This window comes from Danio rerio, chromosome 3 (genome assembly GCF_052040795.2).
Source record: "Danio rerio strain M-AB ecotype USA chromosome 3, GRCz13ab, whole genome shotgun sequence".
Taxonomy (NCBI): Eukaryota; Metazoa; Chordata; class Actinopteri; order Cypriniformes; family Danionidae; genus Danio; species Danio rerio.
Genome location: NC_141023.1, coordinates 62,874,740 through 62,887,007, shown reverse-complemented (window position 1 = coordinate 62,887,007; position 12,268 = coordinate 62,874,740). Strand labels below are relative to the sequence as shown.

Genomic DNA, 12,268 nt, shown 5'->3' with positions numbered 1-12,268 from the left:
CATGGTGTTTAACAGAGCAAGGACATTTTCACAGTATGTCTGATAATATATTTTTTTCTTCTGGAGAAAGTCTTATTTGTTTTATTTTGGCTAGAGTAAAAGCAATTTTACATTTTAAAAAAAAAACAATTCAAGGGCAAAATTATTAGCCCCTTTAAGCTGTATTTTTTGTTTTTTTTATAGTCTACAGAACAAACCATCGTTACACAATAACTTGCCTAATTACCCTAACCTGTCTAGCTAACCTAATTAACCTAGTTAAGCCTTTAAATGTCTTGAAAAATATCTAGTCACATATTATTTACTGTCATCATGCCAAAGATTAAATAAATCAGTTATTAGAAATTAGTTATTAAAACTATTATGCTTAGAAATGTGCTGAAAAAAAATCTCTCCGTTAAACAGAAACTCAGGAAAAAAATAAACAGGGAAGCTAATAATCCAGGAGGGGCTAATAATTCTGACTTCAACTGTACATATATTACAATCATGATTTTCAAATGTATTACAGCGCTTTGTAAACGTTAATCACTACCATTAGTTGAGTCTCCTCATATAGCTTAATAGAGACCTGAAAGCCTCTTTACGTGACTTCATAATAACAAACAGATAATGATTGGAAACTTTGTAAGACAGTACCGCCTTCTTAAAATTAAAAACATTTATTTTATTAAATAATTATTCAAAATGAACAAACACTGAAAGTAAAAAAAAGCCAGATTATGAAGAGAAATATTATTAATTTTATTCCGTAAAAATATATATATATATATTCTTTTTTAAAAAAGACCATAATTTTTTTTATTGTTTAACATTTAAGAAAATTTAAGGAAATTTTTTTACAATTAAAGTCTAAATTACTATCTCTCTTGTAAAGTTATAATATAACTAATTATATACTAATAATCTTAATTTCTACTAAACAAATTTAACTAATCTAATCTGACTACAGAATCGATTCTGTAATTTTGAGAATCAATCCACAGTGGTTAAAGAAAAAAATCTTGCGATCATCAATATTTTTCTCCCACCTCTAACTTTCAGTTTACGTAATAATATTGAACCATCCATATATACCTGTGTGTTCACTGTTCATTGATTATTTCTTCGAAGCAGCTATATAACAATGCATGTATGATGAACGTGTAAACATGCAGTCGTCCTGTAGAGCAGTGGTGTTATAGCATTGCCAGCAGCACTGAATGCAAATTCGATGCTGTAGTTTAAATGCATTGTTATGCTATTTACACCAGACGCGGAGTGCACGAATAAAGCACGATATTTGCGCGTAAATAGAGGTGTGAACATTTTAAGTTTACTAGCTTCACAATAGATGTGGATTCGTGTCATAGGCAGGGCTTCTGTCTGCCCGGTGACTCTAGCTTTGTTGCTAAATGTCTAACATTTATTGGGAATAGCTGAGCTTTATGTGCTTTAAGAATGCTGAAAAACAGCTTATATCTGTTCGGCGCTGTGTCGGAGTCAACTAGATCTTTGCACCAAGCTCTGTTCATCAACTCCTCCAGAAACTACTGGATGATGGAGGCTTTCAGCGGTGCTTCCGACTGAGCCATGTCTGGTTTGATGAACTGTTGTCTGGTGTCAGCTAGTGATGGGTCGTTCATGAACTTGAACTAGGAGTCCTCTCAGGGAGTAATTCGTTCATCAGTGCGTGCGCACATTTGTGCAGGTGGTATCGTTCATTTCAAGTTTTATCACATTGGCAGAAGCAAATCATATGCATTTAGAGCCGGAAAACGAATTGATCCGCTCATCTCTCGAGTCCTCTATCGGGTCTGAGTCACTCGTTCATCACGGGCCAATCATATGCATTTAGAGCCGGAAAAAGAATTGATCCGCTCGTCTCTCGAGTCCTCTATCGGGTCTGAGTCATTCGTTCCTCACGGCCAATCATACGCGTTTAGAGCCGGGAAAAGAATTGATCTGCTCTTCTCTCGAGTCCTCTATCGGGTCTGAGTCATCCGTTCCTCACGGGCCAATCATACGCATTTAGAGCCGGAAAAAGAATTGATCCGCTCGTCTCTCGAGTCCTCTATCGGGTCTGAGTCATTCGTTCCTCACGGCCAATCATAGGCGTTTAGAGCCGGGAAAAGAATTGATCTGCTCGTCTCTCGAGTCCTCTATCGGGTCTGAGTCATCCGTTCCTCACGGGCCAATCATACGCGTTTAGAGCCGGAAAAAGAATTTAACCGTTTATCTCTCGACTCCTCGGGTTTAAGTCGTTCTGTCACGTAAACAACGAACGATCATGGCTCCTATCAGCTTAGACTGTGCATTGATTAAGATTATATGTGACTGTCAGTGTAGAATGAATGAACCCCTGACATTTGAAGACATGAAGAGGTGAGCTGAGCAAAGAGACAACAAAACCTTCATAGACAAAAGAGCAGGTAAACATTCAATTATTATTTTCTCCTTCTTATATTCTATTTATGATTTATTTGTCGTGCAATCAACCTTTTGGGCTAGTTGTAGATGTGTTTGGAAGCAATTCGTAACATTTTAATAATATTTTGGCAAATTGAACCAAATGAACGAAATGACTCGAAAAAAGATTCGTTCATCTTGATGAACGAGACTCAAAGATCCGAGTCAGTAAAATGATCCAAACTTCCCATCACTAGTGTCAGCAGGAGGATTTCCCCTCGGGACACCAACAACAGGCACTATGTCATAATCACACCCCTATAAGAGAAGGATTTTCCAACTTCGTGTTAAACGTGTCATTCGTGCTGCCTCATTCGCGCGTATTGCTACAGGATGTCTATTCACATCTTTGCATTGATCTTACAGGTAAATCACTCATTTACGTCTGGTGTGAATGCAGCATCAGGCTGAAAGCTATTCACCTTATTCTTCGCCGATGAGTGGGCGCAGCCATTTGAATCTTTTAGGCACGAGACTTCCGGTCTCATTCACTTCCATTCATTTTTAGACATTAAAAACTGCTCGTCTCGCTGTTTGATGTTGCAAACTAATATTTCCATGTTATATTATTCTACTTGGTCTGTATAGTCATGCAAACGTTTGTTTGTAGAGCAAGTAGTTTGACCGTTTTTTGCTGTTTATTATTCCTAGTCATTTCTCCCATAGGCGACTGAATCGGAAGTTCTAAGACAATCACGAAAACAGGCGCACTTCCGCATTTTAGAATAAGGTCAATAGAAGCACAACAAGTGAAATGCCGAAGCAATTGCTGTTGAATGTAGAGTGTGATACAGGACGAATGCAGCAGAGCTTTTATTATGCCACAGTCCAACACTTTCGATTCATCCACGCGTGATCACGTGGAGAAGAAGCAGTGATGTTTTATCAGAATAAATACATTTTAGGCTTCTGTTGTAATGCAGCTCTATGCAGTCTAATAAAACAAACTGGATATAGAGGATGTGGACATCATTAGCAGGACCACACAAGACACGAACGAGTTAAACTACACTGAAAAAAGTGTTTGAAAATGTTCAACTTAATTTGTTTGTTTAAATTCAACACAAATAAATTGTTTACAATCACTTAACGTAAAAAAATTGAGTAAATCTAAGGAATCATCTCTGAATAATTTTTTTCAGTGTAGTTAAAAGTGCTTGTTTATGTGGATTTGAACATTTTTACAATCATTTGGTCCAATGTAAAGTACATAAGTTAGCATAAGGATAACATTATTCTAATGATTTTTCAGTATTTTAATGAAAGCAATCTTTCATAGTATGCATTTAAATAATTAAATTATTTTATTATTATTCACAAATATCAGATTGTCATCTTTTAAAAAACATTAAGCAACCTATTTTTGTGTAATTATAATAAAAACTAATTAAGATTTATGAGTTTTAGTTAGGGCTGCACAATTCTGGCTTAATGCAAATTACAATTTGTTTTGCTTAAAATCAAGATCAGAATTTTCTCACAATTCTGTAGATGTAAAATAAGGGTTAACATGAGTAGGCTATTATTATTGCTATTCTCTAACATACAATATTAATATTAAGCCTATGTGTAGGTTATATGTTGTGCTAAAGCAGGGGTGCTCAACCCTGTTCCTGGAGATCTACCTTCCTACAGAGTTTAGCTCCAACCCCGATCCAACACACCTGAACCAATTAATTAGGACCTGAACAGCACTTGATAATTACAAACAGGTGTGTTTGATAAGGGTTGCAACTGAAATCTGCAGGAAGGTAGATCTCCAGGAACAGGGTTGAGCACCCCTGTGCTAAAGGCTTTGAATAGTGGAGTTGAATAGACTTTTAATTTGTCCAGGTCGTTAATGCACAGGAAAGTGAATACATCAGAATATAACTAATGATAATTCTAAAGTTGAATTATTATGTTTGAGACATATTCTTTTCGTTTTTAATGGTAAAATTAAGACATTTATCATTATCGGATTCCCTCTTGCATTATATTCAACATTATAGGCTTAAGTAGTTATACTGACATGGTAAAACATTTATGTTTATGCACATCTCTTTGTGTTCGCTACACTGAAAAAAATTATTCAAAGATGATTCCTTGGATTTACTCAATTTTTTTTACGTTGAGTGGTTGTAAACAATTCATTTGGGCTGAATTTAAACTAAGAAATTAAGTTGAATATTACTCAACCTAATTTGTTTGTTTAAACTCAACACAAATAAATTGTTTGCAACAGTTCTGCATGCAACACTTTTTTCAAGAAAAAAAAAACATCAAATTTGTTGTAATCATAACTTTATAATGTGATATGATCATTTAAAGGATGTGTGTGTGTGTGTGTGTTTGGTTTCACTTTCACTGCCGAGTGCGCTCAAGACCGCCGTTACTTTGAGAAAATAAAACATAAACGCAAAAATCATACTTTCTGCGCGGCTCTCAAACGATCGCTCTGTGCAACAGTCAACGTTATTTACAACTTAAAAAAACAAAAACAAACAAACATTATTTACAACTTTAGTACCTGTAATTAACAGCCTATGCAGGTTCTGTTAACTAAAGTAGACATCATTGGCAGACACATACAGTTGAAGTCAGAATTATTAGCCCCTCCTTTGATTTTTTTTCTATTATTTTAAATATTTTCCAAATGATGTGTAACAGAGCAAGGAAATTTTCACAGTGTGTCTGACATTGTTTTTTCTTCTGGAGAAAGTCTTATTTGTTTTATTTCGGCTACAATAAAAGTTGTTTTAAATTTTTTAAACACCATTTTAGGGTCAATATTATTAGCCCCTTTAAGCTATTTCTTAATATCATCATTTCCTCATCCTTCACTTGTTCCAAACCTGTTAGAGTTTCTTTCTTATGTTGAACGTAAAACAAGGTACTTTGAAGAATGTTGGTGGAAAAAACAGCCGCTGACACCCATAGTATTTTTGTTTCCTCCTATTATAAATTTTCCCATTATTTCCCCATAATATCTTGTCTTGTTTTCAACCAAAGCGATAAAACTCATAAAGGTTTTTACATTTTAGGGTGAACTGTCCTTTTAAGTGTAAACAACCTACCACGGTTAAACCATCGTTATACAATAACTTGCCTAATTACCCTAACCTGTCTAGTTAACCTAATTAACCTAATTAAGCCTTTAAATGTCACTTTAAGCTGAATAGAAGTGTTTTGAAAAATATCCAGTAAAATATTATGCACTGTCATCGTGGCAAAGATAAAATAAATCAGTTACTAGAAATAAGTTATTAAAACTATTATGTTTAGACATATGCTGAAAAAGCTGCTCTCTGTTAAACAGAAATTGGGGAAAAAAATGAACAAGGGGCCAAAAAATCTGGGGGGCTAATAATTCTGACTTCAACTGTGTGTGTCCTCTTGCTAGTTAACAGATTTTGCGGCTGCGAATACATCATTACATAAAGACAGAAATGACATTTGGTGAATTATACCTTATAAATACAGTATGCTGATCATTTGGATATGTCCACGTAGCTGAGCAACATAAAAAATGAAGACTTGTGCACCTGCCTTTATGCTTCTCTCCTAAACTTGAAAATATAATTCGCTGAATTGAGGAGATTCTGGATTAGGATTGTATAGGGGGTTGAATCGAGATCACAATTTCTCGATTAAGCATGCAGCCCTAGTTTTAGTTCTTCTCTGACACTTTCGCACCAGGTTGGTTTGCATTGAAACATTATTAACTATAACCAGACACTATTTTATAACAGCAGAAAAGCAACGCTGTGTTATCTTGAAGTTTGATAACATTTTCTAAAATCACCACAAAATTAGAAAAAAATGAATACTTTTGTATTTTCTGTACACATTTAGGGTACAACGATTGCTCTTCGAGTCAGTTTTGACCCGCCAGCTATAAAACCATTTTTATATTTTGCATGCACTGACACACACACACACACACACACACACACACACACACACACAAACACACACACACAATAATATTCTTTTAAACTTTTATGAATACTCTCTTGCTAAAACAAATTTTTGCATTCGAAATTCAATTCAATTCAGCTTCATTTGTATAGCGCTTTTAAGGCTGATTTATACTTCTGCGTCAAACACCGGCGTATGCTACGGCGCTGACGCATAGCCCTTCGCCGTGGCCATCGGCATCACTGACGTGCACCTCTCAAAAATTGTAACTACACGTCGCAACAGCGCGTAGCGCAAGCTCTGTGATTGGTCAGCTTGGTAGCGTTGACGAGTCTGGGCGGGACCGAGAGCCGCGCGAATGGCGCGAGCGATTGTTTACAAGTGTGGAGTCCCGTGAAGGAGCTCCGGATGGAAAGTTTTGTTTTGTGTTTACCTCATAGTTAAAGTTGTTGCATGTCCCCCGGTTCCTGCCTCAAAATGAGCGAGTTTGAGCCACTTGTACATCCCGGAAGTGTTCAGGAGAAGCAAAAAAGCAGTGAAGAAACTCGACACAGAGGAACATTTACACCTCACTGCCCACTAGCGTTTCGGAAGTGTTAATGCAGACCAACAGAGACAGCGCGCAGAAGTATAAATGCACAGCTACGCGCGTTGCATGCGTCGTGGGTTACGCCGGTCACTTGACGCAGAAGTATAAATCAGGCTTTACAATGCAGATTGTGTCAAAGCAGCTTCACATAAATGGTCATAGTAACTGGATCAGGGTAGTTCAGTTTTTAGTGTTTAAGTTCAGTTCAGTTTAGCTCAGTTCAGTGTGGTTTAAAGTCATTACTTAGAGTCCAAACACTGAAGAGAAAATTCATCGATGCGTAGCTCTACAGATCCAGAAATGATACCCTTTATTTTAGTCACAAATGCGATGGCTATTAACGAATTACTGCACACTGATAAGATAAAACCTACACATTTACAGAGTATGTGATGAAGTTCAGGTTGTTTCTTCATGCAAAATAGATTTGACGATTGAAATTAAATGTAGCTGCTTTATTACAGAGGTTTAGTGCAGGAGGGCCAGTTTTTTGACCCAAAGGGGCAAACGGTGTGTATAGTATTCTAAGACAACAAGAGAGGTTAATTAATCGTGTTAGCAGCCATTACTAAAATTATGACTTATGAGCTTATGTCTAACATAGTTGCACATCATCTCTGGATATTGCACGGCAATGCTATTGTGCCTCATACTGATCATAGCACATCTGTTCACGTGCCACTGTCATACTTTAAACTCTGTGTTTCTGTCACTCTATTCTCCTAGTCACACCGCTCACTCTGACCTTAACATTGTATTACCGATTAACTTTTAACATTGCATACATAATAATTTAATACAGTCCGATATGATCTGAGATCTCTGATAAATAGTGTTAAGTAATGCACTTTCAAAAATAAAGCTGAAAATGCTGTCAGGTGACCACATGCTTTTAAATAATATGTATTAAGGAGTCACTAATATGTGTGGTTTAGGTATAAATCAGATGCACAGGACTGTAGCTTTTGAACTTTTTCTTTCCTGTAACGTTCACTGCAACATAAATGTGTCAAACCATTAACATGAACTAATTTAACATTTCTAATGCAGTCAGTGTGGTGTTGAAGTTAGAGTTATCAAAACTCTGTTGTCTGTTAGTTGAGGTGACTTGCTATGTAAATGGATGCACACAAAATAAACTGTAAACTGCAAACATCCCTGTAGAATTTAAAGGAACAGTTCACTCAAATCTGAAAATTCTGTCATCATTTCCTCATCCTTCACTTGTTCCAAACCTGTGTGAGTTTCTTTCTTACGTTGAACGTAAAACAAGGTACTTTGAAAAATGTTGGGGTTAAAAACAGCCGCTGACATCCATAGTATTTTTATTTCCTCCTATTATAAATTTTCCCATTATTTCCCCATAATATCTTGTTTCGTTTTCAACCAAAGATATAAAACTCATAAAGGATTTTATATTTAAGGGTGAACTGTCCTTTTAAGTGTAAACAACCAACCATGGTTAGCATAATGTGTTAGAAATACTATGAATACCAATACAGCTACTGTTATATTCACAATAATCAACCTGCTGACAATAAACGTATCCAATATTTCATGACTCTGTACATTTGACAGTAGGATTATGCTTTTGTGTGTACATATTTAGGCATCACTTCATTTTGATGGTCCCTTTAACACATTTTGTTGATTAAAATTTACACTGCCTCCCTGTGTTGGCGTGGATTTCCTCCGGTTTCCCCCACAATCCAAAGACATGCAGTATAGGGGAAGTGAATAAACTAAATTGGCTGTAGTGTATGTGTGTGAATGCAAGAGTGTGTGTGTATCCCAATGTTGGGTTGTGGCTGGAAGGGTATTCCCTGTGTAAAACATATGCTGGATAAGTTGGCGGTTCATTCCGCTGTGGCGACGCCTGATTAATAAAGGGACTAAGCGGAAAAGAAAATGAATGAATGAAGTTGCATTGTACATGCCAAGTCATTCTCATTAGTGTATTAGTACACTGCATGTAAGCTTAGGGTTAGTGTACATTGAATTGTTTTTGTGAGGCTTCTAATAATCAATCTGTTCAGGATACAGGTCTTGCTATTAAAAAAAAAACTTTAACTAAGACTTTTAGCTTAGTTAACAACTAATTTGCTGCTTATTTATAGTTAAAATAGATCATACTAGTATAAAAGCCAATATCTTAATAATAGGCAGTAATAAGTCAATAGTTAAGGAGACTGAAAAGGCTGCCATTATTGACACTTGTTTCAAACCTGTTTGAGCTTTCCTGTGTTAAACACAGTGATATATTGTTTTACAAAAAGCTGAAAATCTGTAACCATTGAGATGCACAGTATTTGTTTTTTCGGTCCCACTTTATATTGTGGCCTTAACTAATATGTACTTACAAGCGAACTAATAGTTTGTTACAATGTACTTATTGTGTAAATACATGTATTTACTGTGTACTTATGCTTGATTAAATACATGTATGTAATTACATCTGTAATTACCTTTTATAATTACATTTGTAAATACACTGTTGACCATCCCTTACACCTTAACCTACCCTTAAACCAACCCCTGCCACCAAACCTGTCCATAACCCAACCTCTATTCCAACCCAAAAGCACCACAAGTGTTCTCAAATACATTATAAACACAGTAAGTACATTGTATTTATTTTTTTGATGTAAGTACATAGTAGTTAAATACACTTAATATAAAGTGGGACCGTTTTTTCTACCATAAGTGAATGGTTACCGCTTTTCAGCTCTCTTTAAAATCTCTTCTTTGGTGCAGTATTCAACATGGGAGAAAAATAAAGGGTTAAAACCTCTTGAGGGAGAGTAAATAGTGAGTAATATTTCAATTTTGGGTGAACTATCCACTTGCCATTCAAACTAGAGTTATCCAGTGTTCTAATGAGAACTAGTTGGCATGTTGTGCAATGTAACTCATAGCCAACAAAATGAGACCATCAAAATAAAGCAATACCTTGCGTTCACGCTTACACAGGTGTGTCCCGCAGGGTGCCAAGATGATGAGGCAAAAGGGCCGCTCAAAAAGCTGCTGGCCATAAAGAAACCAGTGCACCGGAAAAGTAACAGTATGTGTGTGTGAAAATGAAGTCTTACCCCGCAGGAGTCCCGTCGTTACAGGTGACCGATGTATTCTCCAGAAAGTGTAACTTCATGTCGTAGTCGAGCTTCTGGGCCGAGCAGGGGTAGAGGGACTGCGCCAGGTTCTTCACCTGAGTCATGAAGTTGTCCATGTTTTCCTCCACGGCTGTGAAATCCAGTGAGAAGCTCTCGGTGGTCTCTCCGCGGTCCCGGTAATGAGCGGAGGGCAGCGCTCGCCGCGGCTGCGGGTTTCGACCTCCGCGGAACCTCCGCGCACCAAGCGCGCCGCACTGAACCAAAGCCAGCATCACCGCCCAGTGGAGGACCTGCATCACCCAGAGGCTCCTCTTCATCGCGCAAAAATCCGGAGGTGATGCTGAGAATCTTCTGAACCACAAGGCAAAATTTAAAAGCAAACAAACACTGAGTCAACACGGCAGAACAGGTGAGCAGAATTCACAAGTCCTCCAAGTTCTCTCCTGCGCTGACCTAAAGCCTCTCCTCGGGCTCTTGTGTTGCGCTGTAGCACCTGTGCATTGAACCGCTCTGGGTTTTAACCCTGCTCTCTTTCCCTTCAGCCAATCGCTGTGGAGGGCAGTGCGGCGGGGCGTGATCCAGTCGCACTACTGATTCCTGTCCTCTTCGTTTATTGAAGAAAAAAAAATGCCCATAGTTTGGTCGTTTTGAACTGCGATATTTTGCTTGATGTGGTAGCTTTTATTGGCATTGAAATGGCTGTTTCCTAATCCACGCGAATTTATAGAGTGAGAATAAGTCTCTTTTGACACTCATACTTTGGAAAAAATAGCTTACATATAAATACATAGAGAGAGAATAGCGTGAGCATCTACAGGCGTCGAGGGAACTTATAATGCACATGACTACTTTATTAATAGTAGCCTATCGTAATTTTGTAAATGCATCTATTATTTGGAATTTATGCTTTAAAATTGGGCTGTTTAATGTCCAATTGTGCTTTTTTTGTATGGAGAATTTAAATGTAAAGACAAAGTTTTTAATGATCTCTTATTTAATGACTATTAAAAGAAAAACACAAGTCATTCAGTGTAAATTGTTTTTAAAATAAATAAAAAAATTTAATAAAAAAATATTGTCAGATATTTAGATCAACAAACATTTCAGGGCTGCGTTTCCCAAAAGCATCGTAAGCCTAAGAAGTTCGTAGAAATGATCGTACGACTGATCTTAATATTACGGTCTGTTTCCCAAAAGCATCGTAACTTAAGTAGCACTTGAAAATCTTCGTGGATCTACGAGTGCTCTGGAGTAATCGTAAAGCCTTAAGTGCATCGTAAGGAGACAGAGTTATGAGGGCACCTGCTGGACAACCGGCAAATTGCACCTACAATTTACTTCTCTTCAAAGTCATTATTCATTTTATTTGTACGTATATCTCTATTCATTTATATTTTCTACACATTACACAATTCAATATACAAATAATAATAATTAATAATTAGGCTAAACTTTTCAAAAATAAATGTAAGAGCTTATTTATTTATTTATTTATTTACTTATTTATTTATTTTGATGTGAGATAAGCAATTTTTGATAAAGAAATTGATAAATAATACTACTTAATTAAGGTTTCATATAAATATCGAAAATGATGCTGATGTCATTTCCGGCAAGGACTGTTAGAATTAGTTTTATGCGAGATTGGAGCAAGACGGTGTTTTTACAGTACGACATTTCCAGTTAATTTATGTTTTTAAACTGGCTCAAAAATATTTTTTTTTATGTTATTCGAGTTGAATATACATTCACACAAGTAGAAGAAGAATTATATGGATTGCTATAACATGTGCAACAATAACGAGCCATTCTATAGCGTGACATTTCAGCACTTAACAAACGGATAGCGACTCCTAAGTTGCACTTAAAGCTGGGCTACGTGCAATTGTGTTAAGTGCATTTTTGGGAAACGCACGTGAAACAATAACGAACGTTCGCAAAATGACTCGTAGAAAACGCTCTTAAGTGCTAAGATCAATCGTTATCGGGAAACGCAGCCCTGATCATTTAAGCTTTTTGATTACCAAAACGTTACTACCAAACGGTTGACCATGTTTTTACTGTTTTAAAAAATGACTATTAAATTAATTTAAAGCTTAATATAAGTTAAACAATAAGTTAAAGTTTAATATAAAGTAAAAGTTTACACGCACTGCATTGTTGCATTTTTTATCCTGTTGCACTACAACACTTGATTTTGGTCTTATTGTAAAAAAGAAGA

At 36.4% G+C, this 12,268-nt stretch overlaps 1 protein-coding gene across 1 annotated transcript in view; it reads right to left on the bottom strand.

Annotated features, from left to right (window-relative positions):
* The window catches only part of notum1a (notum, palmitoleoyl-protein carboxylesterase a), a 30,069-nt gene extending 19,705 nt beyond the window's left edge, over positions 1-10,364 (bottom strand). Inside the window, 1 exon segment of the mRNA NM_001161654.1 lies at positions 10,027-10,364. Within this exon segment, the coding sequence (NP_001155126.1) occupies positions 10,027-10,364 (338 nt within the window).
* Between the last annotated feature and the right edge of the window lie 1,904 nt (positions 10,365-12,268).